Source organism: Lissotriton vulgaris, chromosome 4_1 (assembly GCF_964263255.1).
Source record: "Lissotriton vulgaris chromosome 4_1, aLisVul1.2, whole genome shotgun sequence".
Taxonomy (NCBI): Eukaryota; Metazoa; Chordata; class Amphibia; order Caudata; family Salamandridae; genus Lissotriton; species Lissotriton vulgaris.
Window position 1 is genome coordinate 762,718,852 of NC_141691.1, and position 20,683 is coordinate 762,739,534.

A 20,683-nucleotide genomic window follows, 5' to 3' on the forward strand; every position below is an offset into this window, starting at 1 on the left:
TGGTAAGATATATATATAGTGGAACTCTAACAAAGGGATTTTTCTATGTAAAGATTTAGAAAACGAAGCAAGCATGAAACCATTTTTAGAAAAGTCACCAGTACTGACCGCATACTTATCACTGCTGGAATATTGTACTAAGCAGTGTTACTGGTCAGAGACTCATGCTGGACTCAGCCCAGTCACTTGGGTACTAAATCCTCCAAAAAAATGGCAGCTGCAAAACGTTGGATTACAGAATCATTTTTCAACATCCTTATTTACAGAAGCTTAATTTTAGGTTTTCACACCCTAATCCTACGAATGACCAGGAAAAAAATCCACCATATTGGTGGATTTTCCTCTGTTGCTTTCCATTGGAGTGGAAATAAGAGTGTTTTCACAAAAACTGGACTGTCATTTTGGAATGGGTAAATAACGGCAAAGCAAAAATGTTTTCCATTTTCTGTGATCATTTCTAATTTATGTATTTACTGATATAAAAAGAATGCAGACAGTTTGCAAATTGGGTTTGTAAACAAATCAATCCCCTTCCTATTTTCAGAATGTATAGAAGAAGCCTTTAATCTAAATGGGAGATTATTTTGCCAACAAAGAAAAAGCAGAAACAAGTGAAATTTGCAAAAGATGCAGATTTCTGCCAGACTTTGGCTTTTATTGCCTTAAGGTTACTCTCTTGTTAATGATAATGAGTAAACTTGCCAGAAAGGTTTGTCTGTAATTTTGTAACTCTAAAAATATGGAATTGTAGGTAAATCGTATGTGCAAGGCTAGAATTCATACATTTCTGTGACTCTAGTGGCAGGGGAAGCAGAGGTTTGCAAAGACAGATAAGCATTGTGGATATTAGGCGTTCTGCAAATGCAATGTATTAGTAAAAATGTGCACTACTTTTGCTGCGAATTGGAATGAAAGGGGTTTGTGCTGGATACCATTGGTATCAGTATTTCCTGGATGCAGGAATATCACAATGTCCCGCACTGGGATCCCGACAGTGCCCTTAGAAATTGAGGGAATTACTGCCGTAATCAGAAACCGCAACCAATTGCAGGCTAATTAGATACCAGAGTAGAAGGCATTGTGAATTCAGTACTTGCTGCATTACTTGTCATCCCTATTCGACTGCTATATTTGTCACCAAGAAAAAATTGATATCACCTAACCCCCAGAACGAGGGCCTTTGGGTTTTGAAAATTTTAAGAGCAATTTGGCAGGTATTAAAGATATGTAGTGAATTAGTGAGGCCATATACAAACATGAATATGGTTCTTTATCACTATATATTCTGAAAACAAAATGGTAACTAGCCTTCAGTGTTAACCAGAAGTCCGGATCTCACACCGAAAGGAACAAACTGATATCTGTGCCAATGATTCCCCCATGCTTCCAGACTATAAAGTTCTGGCCCATTTCTTTGCTTAGGACACATTTCTGCTAGCTAAAATCAGGGCTGGCTTACAAACACTTGTTGACAGATTTTAATCTGTTTTGTACGTTATATGGTCTTCAAATTAATGCATCCAAAACCAAGCATTTAACTTATTTCAGGGGGTCGAGGGGTACCGCAAGATTGGGAAGGGAAGTTTTGGAAAAGGTCAAGGAATTAAATATTTAGGGATTTATCTGCCCGTTTCCTTATCATGGGCCCCACAGATTTCTGAAAGGTCACTTTTGTTAACCCATAGAACTGGGGCTATTCTTAGATTTGCTAAAAAGCTACCCTAGTATCGGAATCTTCCAGTAGTGGCGATGGAGAAATCCCAACCAAAGGTTGCTGTATTATATGGCACAGAACTATGGGCCCACTGTCACGCAGGTCAACTGGGAACTAGTGAGAACAACTTTATAAGAGCTCTAACAGTAATGGAGAGAGGCACCCCCTTAGTACCCTTTACATCTGACCTTGAACTTAAGCCTATATCTGCGTTTGCCACCCTTACGCCAGTACTTTATTGGGTTCATTTAGAGAGGTTTTTGTTGATATTCTCAGTATAAACAGCTCCAAGAAGATCAAGTGGTTGGCCTACGTAAAAAAAATTATTGTATGACGTGGGCCTAGGTAATTTTTGGAACGAGGCCTCCTCTGTCACACCTACTGTGGTTACTGTTGTCAAATCAAAATACTGGGAGAGAGTTGCTGCTCAGAATGAATTGTCTAGTTCCATCAGCAACTGAACAAGTTTTTTTCTATTGCATAAGGCAGAGAAATTCCTAAATTGTATCCAACTGGTGTGTACACACTCAACCTTTTTGGCAGAGGTACAGGACTTTGATGAGTGTTGTGTTTACATCAACATGGGATGCTGCACAGCGAGGGTCTACATTGTAAATGTCATGCATGTTTTTCTAGAAGACCGAGGAACAGTTGCTATTCTTTTGCCCAAAATATTCTAGCGCTAGCCTTGCATCAACTTCTGGGAATGACAATTCACACAAATGCTTTCAGAATTTGTAAAAGTGATTCTACAAGTATGAAAGTGCCATCCTATATGTTACATTATGTTATGATAAATAGATTTATGGATCACAATAATCACCTAAGGGGGTATCCAGGCACTTAAGCAGCTGTGTAGGCGTGAGGCCCCGGAGTTGCTAATGTGAAGAGTCAGGCCTTCGGCTTCTTGCGGAACTCAAGATGTGAGGAGGTGGCTATGATATATTGAGGCTTGTGGATGTGGGTGGGACCAATAAAGGGAGTGGTTGGAGCCAGGGACATGGGTGGGGCCTTCTTACAAATTGAGCACCTGCACCTAATATTTTACAAATTAAGAACTGCTGCCTCTATCCCAATACCGGAAGCTGCGCCACACTTTGTAGCAGCTGTTCGCATAGATAGCTTCCGCTCCAGAAGTGTATACTGTAAGCCATGAGAAGTCAATAATAATTCAATGCTTTTATATTGCATGGGCATTTGCATTGCTGAACGCATCAATGACAATGGATGTTGTGTTCCAATGAATAAGAAGGGGCTTCTCACGCATATATTGCACGTCGCCATAGGAACTGCAAATTACACTGCAAATAGGGATTATATTTATTTATTTTGGAATTTTGTAAAGCGCATGGTTACGCGCTCCGGCGTGTCCCCGCGCTGAGAGAGAGCCTGTAAGAGGGATAGGAAGTTACAGTAGTGCTAGGCGGAAAAGGTGGGTTTTGAGGGCTTTACGAAATTTGGTCTCAGAGGGTTCGAGGCGCAATTCAGCTGGAAGCAAGTTCCAGTGCTTGGCTGCAAGGAGCCTGAAAGATCTGCCCCCCATCCGAGCTTTACGGATTCTGGGGACAACAGCCAGACCCATGCCAGAGGATCTGAGCATCCGCTCTGGTCTATAGGGGGTGATGAGGCTATTCAAAGAGCCGGGTGCTCTACCTCCAAAGATGCGATGGCACATGCATAAAGCTTTGAAAGTAATCCTTTCACGGATTGGTAGCCAGTGAAGGGACCTCAAGGCGGCTTTAGAGGGTGTTCTCCTAAGAAGCCTCAGCACCATCCGGGCTGTGGCGTTTTGCAGTACTTGGAGACGGTTGAGACTTTTAGCCGTAATACCCAGATATAATAGGTTGGCATAGTCAAGTCTCGATGTAACCAAGGCATGCACAAGAGTTTGTCTAGCACCGACCGGCAGTAGGTCAAGGACCTTTCGTAGGCTCTTAAGTATGCCGAAACACATACCAACCACCCGATTTACCTGGGGAGCGAAAGACAGATCAGAGTCGAATAGAACCCCAAGATTTTTCGCCTGTTGACCCGGCACGGGGGTTGAGCCTAGACAGTCAGGCCACCATGCTGAGGACCACACAGACGGCCCCCCCCCCATCACGAGCACTTCCGTTTTGGACCCATTCATCTTCAGGCAGTTGTTAGACATCCAGGAGGCAAGCTCCTGCATGCACGCACTGAAGTTGAGTGCCGCGGTTTCGGGTGCCCGTGACAGAGAGATGACCAGCTGTGTGTCGTCAGCGTATGATACCAGTTGGATACCATAACTTTCTATAATGGTGGCAACAGGGGAGGCGTAAAGGTTAAACAGGGTGGGGCTGAGGGCAGAGCCCTGGGGAACCCCTTGATCGAGATTGAACACACGGGAGTAGTGTTCTCCCTGTCTGACCTGAAAGCCCCTCTCAGTCAGGAAGGAATGCATCCAACTGAGTGCCACCCCATTTACTCCACCATTGTTAAGACACTGTAGCAAGGTGGAGTGTGCTACAGTGTCGAATGCGGCACTTAGGTCGAGTAAGATGAGAGCCATGGTATGCCCCTCATCTACTCCTTGCCTAATGGTCTCAGTTGCCAGAAGCATCGCAGACTCCGTTGAGTGGCGTGCTCGAAATCCAAACTGAGTCGGATGGAGAAGGTTGGCTTCTTCCACAAAAGTCATAAGTTGGAGATTGGCCACCTTCTCTGCCACTTTGGCCATGTAGGGAAGAAGGGAAATAGGCTGAAGATTGTCTAGCCTATCCCAACTGAGATTAGGTTTTTTTTGGAGCGGGAGCACAATCGCTTGCTTCCACTTTTTGGGTACGGTGCCGGTTTTAAAAGAAAGATCCAGAACATCTCTGATGTAAGGCTCCAAAGCTTCCATACTCCCTCCAAGGAGTTTCGGTGAGGCCGGATCACGGGGGGAACCTGACTTAATCGAGCGGCAGATTTGCTGAAGCTCATTAGATGGTGGAGTGACAAATTTGCCTAGCCTATTTACGCCCTCATCTAATGATGAGTTTTCACTGAACTCTATTGCCTTCTCCTTTCCCCCTGTGAAGGCCGAATAGATAGTGGCCACTTTGTCGAAGAAGTAGGTAGCAATGCGGTTACAGGATTCCACTGAAACCAAGGAGGGATCAACAGATGAGCTGCATAAAGAAATTTCTTTATAGATTTTAAAAAGCTCCTTAGTGGAGTTATGAGCTTCACCAATCCTACCTGAGAAATAGTTAGTTTTTGCGCGCCTAATTAGATTGTGGTATTCCCTGCGTTTGCCTATATATCTCAATTTAGCTTGGTCGAGGTAGGCCATCCTCCATTGCCTTTCTAATTGCTTACATTCAGTTTTGGCTAGGCGAAGTTCAGCATTAAACCAAGGGGCAGATTTGAGAGGTCTACTCCCGGGTTTCTTGTAGCACAGAGGGGCTATGCTGTCTAAGGCATTGGTAATGCGCTCATCAAGTCTATCGGATGCTGTAGCAACATCCTCCCCTCCTGGGCTGCCACTATTGGTGAGGGCGGAATCAAACCCAGCCTTAGAGAAAGCAGTCCATCTGCGACTCAGATATTTAGTGTTGGAAAACTTTTGGGCATTGTTGGCAGGAATAGTTATTGTAAAAGGTACTAAAAAGTGGTCAGACCAGGGGAGAGGTACTGGAGCCTGGGCTTCTACACCTGCCCAATTGGCAAAGATGGGATCTAGCAAATGACCTTTAAGATGGGTAGGGGCTTTAGATACAATCGATAGTTGGAGGGATTGAAGTTGCTGGTAGAAATCAATAATACCTTTGTCTGCTAGATTGTCCAGATGGATGTTAAGATCACCCAAGAGCAGAAACTTATCCCTACGCAGGGCTGTCTCCGTAATGCCTTCAGTCAGGCTGGAGATGAACTGGGTGGAGGGACCAGGTGGACGATATATCAGTAAGCCATTCACAGTGTTCCCCGTGTTAACCTTAATGGAGAAAGCTCCTATCTCGCTGTCAGCGATAGCGAGAGGTTCTATTTGACAGCTCAATGGCTGTTTAGATATTATCCCTATCCCCCCACCTCTACCTAGCGGTCTGTTCAGATGAGCCAGAGTATAGCCAGCAGGAAGAGAGGCGACAATGTCTGGCTCTGAATTGGAATCAAGCCACGTCTCCGTAAGAAATAGTAGATTGAATTTCATGTCAGAGAGCAGATCATAAATATCAAGACAATGTTTCCTCATGGATCTGGTGTTAAGCAGCCCACACGTAAGCTTAGTGTGTTCAGTCCTGGCAGGAGGTTTAGTTTGCCAGTTATACTGACACACCTTACAGCTGATGGTATCTTCCACGTTCAGGCTGTGGAGACAGGCTTTGGCATACTCAGGACATAGGTCATGGAGTTGTTGGGCGCTCCAACATGTCAGAGTCTCATTTTGGCCAGGGGTTGTGGCCCCTGGTCCCGTGCGGTCGCGGACGGGCGCAGACGGGCTTGCCTTAGGCGCGCCTTCGGCGCACAGCCGGCGCGCCCGCTGCGCCCGTCCGCTGAGCTTCCGGGGAAAGCACATGTCTTTTTTACCTTGTAGAGGGGGCGTGGCCTGAGGGTGGTGGGCGTGGCCGCAGTCTTCCCCTCTGCCGGCGCAGGTGTGTGAAATCCCTCGTGAGCGCTGAGCTCCGCTCGCCGGGAAGATACACGTGGAAGCAGCAGTAAGTTTAAAGCACACAGTTATTTAAACAGCAAGTTAAAACCAAGTTAAAATCTCCCGGCTTTTCGCCTCAGGAGCGGACAGGACTCTAATCGCGCTTGTGGTTCAGCGCGCTTTTGAAAACTAAGAGGAGAGGGGGCGTGGCCTGAGGGTGGTGGGCGTGGCCGCAGTCTTCCCCTCTGCTGGCGCAGGTGTGTGAAATCCCTCGTGAGCGCTGAGCTCCGCTCGCCGGGAAGATACACGTGGAAGCAGCAGTAAGTTTAAAGCACACAGTTATTTAAACAGCAAGTTAAAACCAAGTTAAAATCTCCCGGCTTTTCGCCTCAGGAGCGGACAGGACTACAAAGCCACAAAACCAGAAATTTGTGCCAGGCTTACGAAGCAATAAAATAAGGTTTGGTTCATTTGAAGACTATTTTCATTACATCACTACAGAACCATGTCTAAAGTGCAACAGACTTCAACAAGGATAAAAACACATTTTGGTACATGAATTACGTGCATCTTCCGTCAAGGAGTAAAATATTTAAAAATCAACATAACTTACAGTGTTGAATGTGAAGCTCTTCTCCCCAAATAGTCTGTTGGCAATCCTAAGTAGGTATTTAGTGCCAGATTTGTTAATTTCTGAGGTCAAGGACTGGAACCCGGGGTGGACATCATTGGCCTTGTGCAGCTGGAGGGCCTGGGAAGGAAGAAGATGGTTATTTATTCTCTTGATTGAAGACCCCTGCAGAGTATCCTCACTTACAGTCATGACAACGGAGTCTCTTTAGCCCCTTACTTATCAGAAAAGGGAGTTGGGCATATCTAAAATTGATTAAAAGACATTCCTTATTAAAGTGCCTGTCCAAACCCACTATGTTTTAATTTCTGGATTCTTTCTCCTAAGCTCCAAATTGCTGACGATTTAAGTCAAACTGGTTTCATTCTTGTGTGCATCATTTTATTTAACAGCGGCTCATTTGTGATGGTGGCAGGGAACGAGGCCACCTTAACCTATCTAGCCTCATTACACGTGGCCTTTCTAGTTTGGAAATTAGAAATTACAGTAGTCTATTTTTAATAGAAACTGCATTAGGCAACATATTTTACATTTCTATATTGCGATAAATGGATGGATGCCCATTTATGCTGAATTTCGGCGACTAACAGAGGTAGAGGAGCCCTATAGATCAGGATTTAGAGGATCACCTTTGTTACTAAAATTTATTCTACACATTGACTTGTGGAAGTTGGAAGAAATGCGTGGAAGCTTTTAACTCTGGCCACTCAACGATAAGAAACATTCCTTTCTGATAACGCTCAATTAAACAAGACAATTATTTTAGAAGTGCAATTATTTGCTTTCAGTGCAGAATTTGTACACGGCCACCAAATAAACTTGTTCTGGAAACCCGAACTGGACAGTTCTTTTTTCTTTAATTCTCAGCCACCTACCAGGGCCAGCTTTAGCATTGGCAGCATCGGGTGCAACAAAATTTGTTGGTGCTCTGTCGTGACCTCCTTCCTTATGGATTCCCTCACTACCACCCTCCAAGGGTGCCCCTCATCTCTCCATAGCCCCTCTCTCACATGTATTTCTTTTGTGGGTGTTAAAGCATTGTATTTCAGACAAACATTATACAGAGACAATAAGTCATACAAGTGTGTAAATGGTTGTATATGAAATGCTACAAAAAGACAATGAGCACTACTAGGCGTAGAAGTTACAGTTCATCCATAATGGTAGGTAGCATATTTTGAGACAGCTTGGTCTGGAGAAGCACAGACTCAGGATTTAAAACATAACAGTGGTTGGGATTGCCTTTACTAATAAAAATGTATTTCTACCCAAATAAACCCTTTTCAACAACGAAAGACTAGGCAGAAACACATAAGATTATAAACCTATGCACTTCAATTCATATGCAGTTCTTTCAGGGCAGTTCATAGCTCAGAGTCAAAAGACCTTTCATAATTTGAGGTGCTGTATTAGTTCTCTCCGTGCCACTAGAGTCAAACTAGCCTGGCTGATGATGGGTGATACTATGAAACCGGTCCTAGGATGCTGGTTTGCAGTCCAGGGAGGACCTGGCCTGGTAGTTCCCATAGGGAACAGGGGCAAGACTGATTTGCATATGGCTGAGTCTAAACTGGAATGGCATGGGGAGAAAAGAAAATGATTGATTTAGGCCCAGATCTTTGTACTGGGTGAATGCATGGCATTGTTCACCTTTCTGTCCATCATTGTTCTTTTTGCATTTGTCACCCGGAGTGGGACGGGTATGCCTAGACGTGGGCCACTGATCTTCATGCCACGGAGTCAAGCTACCCTGGCTGATGCAGGGGGGGGATACTCTGAAACCGGTCCTAGGATACTGGTTTCCAGTCCAGGAAGGACCTGGCCTGGAAGTTCGGGCTGGACTGTTTCCAAGTGGAACAAGACTGATTTGCATATAGCTGGGTCTAAACTGGAATGGCATGTGGAGCAAAAACACAATGGATTTAGGCCAAGATCTCTGTACTGGGGAGAATGCATGGCATTGTTCAGCCTTCTGTCCATCAATTGTTCTTTTTGTATTCGTGGCAATTGGCACAGGTTTAGGTGTCCAGCTTTGGGGTAGAATATCCACCATTAGAATTTGGGATGATTTTCCCTTTTGGCCATGACTATTCACAACTGACTCATTGAATTGCTTCGCTGCATAAATTAATAATAATTTTTCATAAAGAATCATGGGAGGGCGGTGTGTACAACTGGGTTGGTCGAGTGGTTGTTGGAGCAGGCTGGTAATTTTTAGACCTTGATGAGTTAGAAGAGGGGTGTGCAAAGCTAGAGTATGAAAGAAAACACTTCAGGTTAGTCTCAGATAGGGAACTTAAATGTAATGTTTCAGTCGGGAAGGAGGTTGAAAGAGATTGAACAGATTTAGAGTAGATTGTAAGGTGATATTATGGTTAGAGTAGGCAGCATTGCATTAAGATTGTAGGAGCCGTCAAGTTAGAATCACGCAGATCTGGGTGGGTGGCGAGACGGTCACTGGGGTGGAGCCCCAACAACACAGATGCAATGAAGCAATGCGGGGTGCATGCCACACATAATTAAGGTGAAGGGTACAGTTCATAGTGCAACAGTCACTTAGATATAAAGGTGTGTACCTCCTACCCCTGTGCACTTTGCCGATTCGTGCACTGAACCCCTGTAAACTGTGGGGTGTAGTGCATTTGAGTGTTGTGTGCACCTTTATGAGCCAGGTTCTGCACTTTGCACCAATCTCCTGCATTTGAGTGGGTGGTGACTAACATCTGTGAATAGTGACCTACACCATGTAGTTTACAGGAGTGCAGGATACCAATCACTGAACTGCATAGATGTCGAAAAGCGTTAAAGTAATTTGTTCGCTTGGATTCAGCTTTTTAAAACAAAGACAGGGCCCTCAAAGAGGAGGATACTCTTCTACCAGTCGAGAAGCAAGGCATATCCATTAATCGTTACAAATCACTTACATTCCTAAAAGGTCAGCTTTCAGTCTTGCATAGCTATAACAGATAGTCCAAAGTAGTGGCTCATGAAATGACTGCAGAACATCCTGAGGCACAAGCGTCTCCCTCTAAAAAGGCTGAGTGGTGCCCTGATGGCCTACATTAGTAACTGAAATGCCTCACTACAAACCACCCTTGCTCATAATGCAAAACCTCAACAGCAAACCAGTGACTAGATACGAAACCTACCGATGTTCACACTTTTTTCCTCTAGCACAAAAACTATTAAATACTGCTGGTCTGTCAGCCCAGTGATCAAACTATCTTCAATGTTTCGCTTGTGTTAGTAAGTGTTCTAGGCACAGAAAAGCATACTATGTTAACCCCATTTCATGATAAACAGAGGAGACAGCAGTTCATACAAAGTACTTACCGAGCTGTCTTCCATCCTCTAGGGAGATTCCCAAAACAGGTGTTACCTCTAAACCTCTGGCTATGTGGAAGAAAATAACCTCCTCAGTAAATTAGTTTCAGATTTCTGACCATGCTGGGGTACACATACAACTTAAACAACATCAGGTAGAACTGCTCACTGCGAGTAGCCCTGCAAGGACCTCACATTGGTCTTCCCTAATTGATGTGCCTCCTTGGATGCATGGACCATAAAATCCTGTCCCTTGACTAGATTTGAAGGGATGGACTTCAGTAGTTTTATTCATTCGGGTCAAACATTACCCCTCGAACAAATGTTGTCCGTTCTTCTGCACATATCCCAAATTGTTTTGCAAGTGCAGCAGACTTTAGTGTTTGGGTTTAACTGCCATATCAAATCCTATCTCATGCCTAGACCCAGAACCAAAATCTGCATTAGGATAGCTAAAGATAAGTGAAATAGCAGTCCTCTTGACGGTCACTTGTAAGCATAAAAATAGAAACCGCTTCTGCAGGAGTGGTGATAAAACTAATATCTTTCTTCTAGTCATGGGAGACCTTGCTGGAGTACATTTCACAGACCCTGCTATTGGGTACCTTCAGCTCACATCTAGCCTTTTTAACAAGGTAAAACCGTAAAGTCAGGAACTTGGGGTATCACCTCAACAGTTTTCATCTAACTTTCAAGATAACATGACCAAACACAGGCTCATCCATTTTATCAACTTCAGGGATCCTCACACTATTGCTTACTCAACACCACGTTGGCTTCCTCCTTGCAGTGGCCCTCTTGCGCATCACGTGCAATTATGCAGGTTTTCCAGCGTAGATTAGGAGCAAGCTCCAAGGAACTGAAGAACTGCTCACTTGCACCGATGTCACTCTACAGGTTGCCGATTAAACAATGGATCCATTTTAAAAGTGAACATTATAAATATAATAATCTTTTCTTTATTATCAGCACCTGGGTGCGTCACAAGTCGCAGATTATAAAGAAATCAGATACTGCCATTTATAAAGGGATCACAGAATCCCATGTATTAGGTTACCATCACCCAGGTGGTGAGGCATAAACAGCTGGTAATAGCCCGTCCTATCATTATGCACCCTCCCAATCCAACCAGGCCCACAAATGTGTGCGTCAGCAATTACTGAAAGAAACAAAAAAGAGGCTTTAGCAGTTCATGAGAATTGATTTCCCAGCTGAAAAATTGAAATCTCCAACGGTAGTGGTAACTGAATGTTTCTCAAGTCAAGAAAAAATACAAAGCAGCCATAATATTAATAGAAGGTTCATCCAGTTCAATACTAGATCTCCCAACAGCGATAATACCCAATTGCTACAGGTATATCAGCAAAGGTTATCGAACAGCTCCCTTTTCACAAGCGTATACCTGCACTGCAGCACTTTTACTGTACAATGGAAACAAACATACCTGTACCATCTGGGCTGCTGTGTCCCCATGGGCGCCCAAATAAACCATAGCCAGAGCAGATGAAATACTTATTGGCGAATAAAATAAATTTTTCTTGTTGTCATTTTCACTCAGTTTTTTCCAGAGGTCAAGGGCGAATGAAGTATTTGCTTCGCTAAGAGAATCCATTCTTGAGAACCTAGAACAGAAAGAGAAAACTAAATTTACAAATATATTTTTTTGTTTTCCTTAGGCAAAGTGAATCTAGAATCAGAACGGATAGCTAAAGAAACATGAAATATTGCATGGCGTGACGCCATTCCTCTCTAGTATGGGTTTTTAATACATTTAACAAGTTACATGATACCCTCAGCTGAAGGAGTTATTCAAATAAGTGTGCAAATCAGGTAGAAAACACTCTGCTTGGCACCTAAAAGAGCCATCATTACAACAGCAATGCACTGGCAAGGAACTACGGTATACCAATTACTGCTGCCTTGTGCTCTCGATCCAGTAGATGTCCCTTTACTGACATTATTTTGGCCAATGACCCACTTGTCTGGTCACTATGTATTACTGTGGCAAGGGAGGCAGCAGCTCTGGATGAGATGTCCTGGGGCAGTTTGTCACCGCGATAGAGATACTATTTTTTTTGTGCAGGCAGCGATTATGCGGCCATCCCCTTCTCTCATCCTTACTTCTCGTGTATCATCCATTTTCCCTACTTCTCACTCATCTAACACAATCAATCAGAATTTATTGTTGAATTAATAAAAATCCTTACAATTAGAAAAAGTACAATTTGCGAATATCCGCAATACAATTTGCATTAAAAATCAAAGCAACGATTGATATCAAAGTTAAAAACAATAAAACTTAAACTCTGCGTCGGAACCCCCCCCCCCCCCCCACTGACTACGTAGAGACTATGGAATGAGCATGGGGGATAATACTTAAAAGTAAGCCTCAGGCAATGTTTTAAAGGATCATGCACAGATCTGCAGCTGCTTCCCAGTCTCTATCATAAATGAGACCCCTGCAAGTCAGAATTGGCGATGATCCTCCCAGCCAGATTATAACCGCTTGGCGACATGTTCTTATGTTCAGTTTGATTAGGATATCCCGCAAAAATTCTCTTCTAGTCACCATTAGGGCCGGGCACACACAAAACAAATGGATTAAAGATTCGTTTTGGTAACCACAGAGTCTGCATTTTGGGCAAGCATCATGGGGTTTTCCAAGAGGGTCTTAGATCCTTGGACTCGTGAAGGCCCATACGGAAATCAATGAGGATCTTTTTTAGGTGCTGACTAAAATGTGTTGCCAAGTATGCCTGGGGTTGTTGACGTGAATAGGAAGAAATTACTGTCCAGGCATGACGTCGATGGGTCAATGTTTGTTTGTCTTCCAATAATGACTTTATTTTGGCATTTGAATTTGCAGAATGTAGCCTGATCAATTTTTTTACACCAAGCTTCGAGCAATCCAAGGTCTGAAAGGCAAGTCTGCAGACGGGTGGCCCAGGGCTGGGTGGAGTCAAAATTGATTTCCTGCCAGCAGAGGTGGCTTAATGAGCCTGGTACAGCAGCACGGAGTTTGTGGCAGAATTTAACAAACCTTGACTTGGACCTAAAAATTTGATTTTGAAGGCCAAATTCTAATCGCACCTGGGCTGGTGAGGCGCATTTCGGTACTTTAAATAGAACTTTATAGATTTTAGTTTGTAAGGTGTTTAGTAAACCGGCCTCCCCTCCAAGCAATGTAACAAGACCATACGATAATGTAGGTAAAATCTGAGCGGCCATTACTTTTAAAAGATGATTATAGTTTGGACCACCCAGTTTTTGAAGGAGTCGCCTGTATCCGAAAATTAGAGTCTGGGATTTGGCTTTTAACACCACAGAATGCTCTTTTCTTGAGTTGTCGTTGGCTAAGGTGACCCCCAAATACCGGTAGTGTGGCTGTACCCCAATGGCTAGATGGTTAAATGTCCAACTAAATTTAATGGGCTTTCGCTCTATAAGACATATTACTTTTGTCTTTTCTCTCTTTAATTCTAGATGTTCTTCATTCAAATAGAGATATAGGGCATTTATCAGCCTTTGCAGTCCAATTGGGGTTCCGCTTAAAAGCACAATGTCATCGGCAAACTGGATGATTGGCATTGGGGTGTTACCAAGCTTCGGAGCATGACTTACGATTAGGCCGATTTGGCTGAGTTTTTTTCCTAGGTCGGCAAGATATAGGTTAAATAAACATGGGGCCAGGACACAGCCCTGTTTCAGTCCGTCCTCCGTTGGAATTTTGGACGTAAGGCTTGAACCATGCCCTTGTTTGACACTTGCCCAGGTATCTGTGTAAAGGAGCATGACAGCGTGGAGGACATTTTTTGGCAGCCCCCACTCATTGAGTTTTTCCCAAAGCCTCCCCCTACTGACTCGGTCAAAAGCCGCTTTAATGTCAATGAAGCAGCCATATAACCGTTTGTTTGTTTTGGCTCTTTCCATCAAGAGGGCTAGGGCTGTGAGATGTTATAGTCCCTGTCCCTTTTCTGAAGCCTGTCTGGTAGCTTGGAATTAGGTTGTTGGTATTTCCCCATTCCTGGATCTCCTCCAAAATACAAGAAGCATATAATTTAGCTTCCACGTCGATTAAAGATATCAACCGATAATTCAGTGGAGATATCCTGTCACCCTTCTTGAAAATTGGGTGGATGATGTTACCGTTCCACGTGGGTGGCTGCTTCTTACTGGCATAGACTTGATTAAACAAGGCAGAAAGATGGAGTGCTCAAAACTCAGCGTTATGTTTATAAACTGTGTTGGGGATGCCATTGGGCCCTGGAGCGCCTTCGGATTTAAGATGGCTAATGCACCTTTTAACTCTGTCGCAGGAAAACAATTCCGGCTCAATCTCCAGAGTGTTAAACCTTTCTATGTCGGAATGAGTTGATAGGTTTTCTGTCAGTCCTTTCAAGTAGCTTAATATTGTTGTTGTGATCGAGCGGTTCTGATTTTCTGAAACTGAAGGTTCCCTTTTTCGATAGAGGTTTTTTACATGTGATTCCCAGGTTTGTTTACTAATGCCTGGGTCCTGAGTTATTAAGTCCGCAGTGTTTACTTTATTTACGATGCCCCAGAAGTCCCTTGAATTTCGCTTTTTACTGGCTGTTAGCAGTTTTACCCACATCTCTTCCTTATAATCTTTCTTGGCTTTCCACAACATTTTGCGGTAGTTGTTTCTCATGCTCTTAACAAGAAGGTAGTTTGATGCGGAGGCCAGAGTTTTGTTCCTTAGTGCCATCCGTTGTGCCTGGGCTATTTTTCTCTTTTCCTGCCTTAGTTTGGTATTAAGCCAGGGTTCCCGTGGGACTAGTGGGCCTTGATACGGCGCAGTTGGAACCGAGTGTTTGAGAGACAATTTTTTTAACAATTTTATCCAGATTGAAACCAAGTCTTCATTTTGATCATTTTCATATTGAGAAAAGAAATTGCTTGCGGTTTCATAGATGGCTTTCTTTCCACTGCCCCTCCAACGCAATTTTCGCAAATTAAACTTCTCTGGCTGATCAGAGAGGACTGTCAACTGGGCAGACTCCAACACCCCACTCATTTAACACATTATTCATCCCTTCGGCTCATGAATTATCAAACAATCTACTTCTCATGCCTATTTCTCAAAGTCCTGTAGACTGAACTTTAAAGTGTAAAGCCAACTACCATACCCTCACAATGTTGGTTTGCCTAACCACCAAGATGAAATCGTTTTTCAACCAACTGATGTGTGTAGTCCACGTCCCCTCGCTATAACTACGTTAAAGTGTTTACTTTCAGCGTAAAAACACTACAACCAGGTCTCATTAACAAGAAATTCATTAATCAGATTGCTGTTTATGTTTGACAAATACCAAAGTCTACATTTGAATTCTAGCCAGCTTTGTAGATGCAGAAAGTTAATGCTCACAAGATTTCTTATTTTAGGTGTGTGCTGGATTAAAGCTTTCAGACTTTGGTAAGGGAACCTACAATCCGACCTTCAGGCAGCAACGTGTCCTCTTAGAAGACAAGACCAGTCCTCCTTGAGTACACAGAAGAACATGTGACATGCATGTGAAACTCTAACACGCTGGAGAAGACAAATATAGGCAAACATAACATTTGTTCATTCTACTCACTGAGCAAATTATCCTACCACACGGAGACTTGGAGCGTGGTTCTGGGCTTGGCAGACCTCACTCTTGCACCGGAATGGTTTTTCCATTTAGACTGAGTTACCAAAGACTACTGAACTCACAAATGCTTAGTCTGGGTGAAGAGCAAGGAGAGCATATGGCTAGCCCCATAATTTAATGGCCTAGATGGGTGTAACAGAATGGAATGGTAATAAGGAGAAGTCTTATTGGTTAGGAAGTGCTCGAACACGTCAGCCAGTCGCCTTGTTATTGTCCTGCACATCACTCCACTGTCTAGAACAAAGAGAGACTCTTCACGATGTGAACCTCTGACCTAGAAAGAATCTCTCTACACGGGCTGCCAAAGTCTAACCTGCACTACATTTCTAAACACCTTAACATAGCATACAAAAGCACACATATATTAGACTTTCGAGTAAATGCACAGAAAATTCTCTACACTTGGCTAGAATACCATAAAGTCAAATGGAAGAAAGGCAAGACACCTCTTCAAGCATCCCAATATTATCCATTGCTCAGAGTTACTAAGGTTTATCATTTCCAGTTCAGAGATGGATGATATTTTTCATAGAATTGAAGGCCAACAGACTGACCTGAATACACACAGGCAATGCTACCTGTAGACAGTTACCACAACACGCTTTGGATAATACCCTATGAATGAAGAAAGCCTGCCATTGACACTCGCAAACCAATCTCAGCCAATTCACATAAGGACTTCTATTATTTGCATCAATGCACGCTTACGGTAGTGGTGGGTGTGGCAGCGAGGGGGGGGGCTGTGTTCTGGAATTGGTCTGTTGTCATTGCAGCTACTAAAAAACCTTCACGGACTCTCTAGAGGAATCGGCTCGCTGACAATACACCAATTAAATATTAGAGTATTGTCAGTAGGGAACATACACAAAATGGCGCAGAAAGTATTGTAGACCGTCTCCTTTCCGCTTCTCATTCAACCACAAAACTAAAATTGTAGAAGTCATGGTGAGATACAAGTTAATTTCTCTCATCTTCATTAAAATGCTACATCTCTCAGCTCTGTCATACAGCTTTCTCTGGTAAGCTCAAGGGTTTACATTATGATCAAAGTCTAGCATAAATAATAAGGCGCTGGCCATGATTTACTCATCTCCAGTTTTAGGACTGCCGTGCAATGAAACAACGGTACAATGTCTTCCCGATTTGTGCTACTACTGCTGTTACTGCCCATTTCACAACAGTTTTTAAAAGTTTGACCTCTATTCGTGTAGCTTGTTATCACTGAATTTAAGTGTAGTCATGGAAGAAAGCATAAGCAGATATGATGGGACACGGAAGCATTTGTAAGATCAAGATCAACAGAGGCCGTAAGAGGATTCCTCCATCAGGCATATTTGTTTGAATACTTAATATTGGCTTATTTAAATGAAAGGAAGGACAAAGTACATTGAGCTCGTTATCAGAATAGGAAGCAACTCCCATGGTGACAACATCTCTGCCAAAATCAAAAAATCTACTGATTACATTCAAGTCCTGATTTTGGTCAAATAAATGGTGCAGGGAATCTCATGAGCCAATGGTCTGTTTCGGATTCAAGAGATTTTTCAAGATCCATGCCTTGTGACTGCCAGTAAATTTCTCACTTTGGATTACAGAATAGAGAGAAAGGAATTTGTTCAGACACTCACTTGTGTCAAAAGAAGAACTTGAAAGTATCACAGTTGCTGCCAGCACACCATTCCATCCAGGTAAAACCGCAAACTTCAGTCTACCATCGAGCAACATTATTTCAGAAGGAAGCATTTGATTCCATAACCAGGACAATCTATAAGATGATGAATTTGTCAGGTAGATTCATTGTACTGACTTGGCCTGAAGAACACGATCTGGCTATGAAGTACATCCACATCTGGTTAATTAAGAAATACCTGCGTCTGCATTAGTACCTCTAAAGAGCCAAAACAACATCAGCTGAAGGATGCTAAGATATGCAACACATGGCTGAAGGATGCTAAGGTATGCCACCCCACCGATGTCCACGAATATGGGCAGCAAATTTCATTTGGAATTGTACATCACAACGAAGGCTCAATCACTAGAATTACTCAAAAAGGTAATACTTCCCCTACTTTTGAACTCCAAACACGGCACTGAACTTCTGAGATGATTGGTCTTGACTAGTGTATCTCTGCAAGTACTGGAAAATCTACAGCCATGATGCAGACAGTGTAAAATAGCCTAACAAAGTGGTGATAAGAAGCTTCAGCTTCAAACTTGAACAAATAATCCAATACTATAGAATACTCTACTGGTTCCCAATAAAGAAAATATTAAAATGCAAGTTGTAGACAACAAAATTGGTTTTCCTGGGTCATGGCCCAAAGGATCAAAAAAGACTACTACAGCATCCATTTAAGAGCACTCTCATTACTCACTCCTCATGCCTACTTCTCTTCCCTATAACTCATCCATCATCCTTACTTCTCATCCAACACTCCTACTTCGCAATGCTATCTCTCATCCATCATTCCTTTTTCCTTACCCGTAATCCCTAATCCTCATCCGTCATCCCTACTTGTCTTCACCATCTCATCCATTGCTACATCTCATTCCCACGTCTCAGCCCTCATACCACTGCTCATCCATAATTCTCATCCACCATTCCTGCTTCTCAATCATCATTCCGACTACTACCTCTTATCCCTACTTCTCATCTGTCAACCCTACTTCTCATCCATAATCCCTACTTCTCATCCATCCTCCCTACTTCTCATCCATGAACTATCATCCCGATTTCTAATCCTAATTTACCATGCATCATAAATTATCCCTACTTCTCACCCATCATCCGTGCTTTTCATCCATCATTCTTAATTCTACCTCTCATCCCTACTTCATTCATCATCCCAACTTCCCAGCCATCATCCTTACTTCTCATCCAAATGCCATCCCTACTTCACATCCTTACTTCTCATGCATCAGACATTATCCATCATCCCTATTTTTCATCCCTGCTTCCCATGAATCATCCATAAATATAATTCTCATACCCAATTCATAATCCATCATCCCTACATCACACTCCTCCTCCCTCAGTCATACCCGCACACTGTAAATGTGGCCCCCGAGAGAAAGTTTGTGAGTACCCATGCTTTAGACGAACTATTGACTCTTCCATTCTAGGTTTCTACTTTACATTCTGGGCCTTTTTGTTCTGGTTATCCGATTACCAAATCAGAGACTCGGAGTACAAGTACCAAGATGCAACGAAGACATCCTGGACCGCCTAAGCTACTCACGCACACGTCAAGAAAACTGTTAAGTTCGGGGGTGGTCACTCGTCCTAAACACGACGATCTGAGCTGTCTGAATTTGAGAAACGCTGTTTGCACCACACACTACCTGAGTATCAGGAACGGCTGCCACGAAAAATCCCCTTTCCCCGTACGATAATGCAATCTTGTTAGAGACATTGTTGACTGCGGTTACATCGAGTTTCTCTGCTTCACCCACTTTTACATAAAGCGCCGTGTACACTCTGCTTTAAGTCACTAGTTTAATAAATGAATTAAATAGATTTAAGTCACTCGTATAATAAATTAATTAATTAATTAAATTGAGTTCGTCCGTTTAAAGTAATAATTAAATACATATTCATAAATATATGCAGTTCCTTAAAACTGTCAGATCTCTGCATTATTATATTGCCCCGTGTACCTACCATGCACTGCAAAGTATGTAAACGGCTAAGAGAATGTGGAGTTAGAAAATCACCTCATGATATCAGAGCATCAGTGGCAAAGGTTTGGACAATAGACTGGGGCATAAGAAGAAATCAAAAGTAGGCAACCTCGGTATTGGACAACCCCAGCTTCAGACTTCTAGAACTCTGCACCCAGCGCCTTTGATTTAGTGGATAAATAGGCATTAGATTTGACGAGGCCAGCACGTGAAAAATTTAATTTGTGACACATATCAAGTGGTTAACGTTCGGGTAGGAAAAAAGGGTCACAGTTCCTTTTAAAGGGCAGTGCGCCACGCCCGCAGCGCTTTCCAACGACGAGATATTCCTCCGCTGCCTGCGCAGAGAGAGGGCACCTGTGGACGGCTTAACACAAATCTACACCGCCCACCGTTTGCGAGTTTGAATACACTGTATCCGTGCGGACAGTCTCTCTGCGCGAGCGGCAATTATGAAGCTCTAGTATGTGCACTAAAGCTGTGTATTCACTTGTGAAATAACAACCACACATTTGGACTCTTCTGCGTTGTGTAGGGGGCTCGGGACTGATAAGCTAACAATCACTCAGTCAATTTTGAACTGCAAATGCGTTGGTTTTCTTGATATGTTTTGAGGTTCGCAGTTCAAAACGGGCAATTATTTGCAGATCACGTGTATAGGGGGGGGGGGTGTTATAGAGCGAGGGTGTGAACTTCGAATATAAAGATCGTGTTCATGGCCCTACCCTGAACTCCTAGTGTAAGACTTAATGGCCCCGTGCGGTCGGGAAGAATGTATCACTCCTCACCTGCTTCGAGACGGGCGTGTATTCTTCTTGGAGTCTCCCTGGGCGTGGACCGGCACAGCGGGATTCTATTACAGGACCGGAGGCTTCAGATTATGCTTCTCTTTCTTTTATTTGCTACTCACAGCAGCCAATGAAAACGTTTTGTATGCAAATAAAACTACATTTCCCATGATGCTTGTCCATACATTATATCCTGTATAGCCCTATAAAAGCCACTACATCCTGTTTCTCCTTTTTTTAAAATTTATTTATTTAATGCGATTTTATATAGCGCAAAGTTTACCCGAAGGTGTCAGA

General features: G+C 43.2%; 1 protein-coding gene across 2 annotated transcripts in view; it reads right to left on the minus strand.

Annotated features, from left to right (window-relative positions):
* LOC147722552 (serpin B6-like) overlaps nucleotides 1-20,475 on the minus strand; it is a 276,708-nt gene extending 256,233 nt beyond the window's left edge. Inside the window, exons 1-3 of one of the 2 annotated variants that reach the window (XM_086965073.1) lie at nucleotides 20,387-20,475; nucleotides 11,708-11,885; nucleotides 6,922-7,059 (exon numbers count right to left, since the gene is read on the minus strand). In XM_086965073.1, the coding sequence (XP_086821199.1) occupies nucleotides 6,922-7,059; nucleotides 11,708-11,875 (306 nt within the window). In that variant the 5' untranslated portion in view covers nucleotides 11,876-11,885; nucleotides 20,387-20,475. The other variant, XM_086965074.1, reaches the window with a different exon arrangement.
* Between the last annotated feature and the right edge of the window lie 208 nt (nucleotides 20,476-20,683).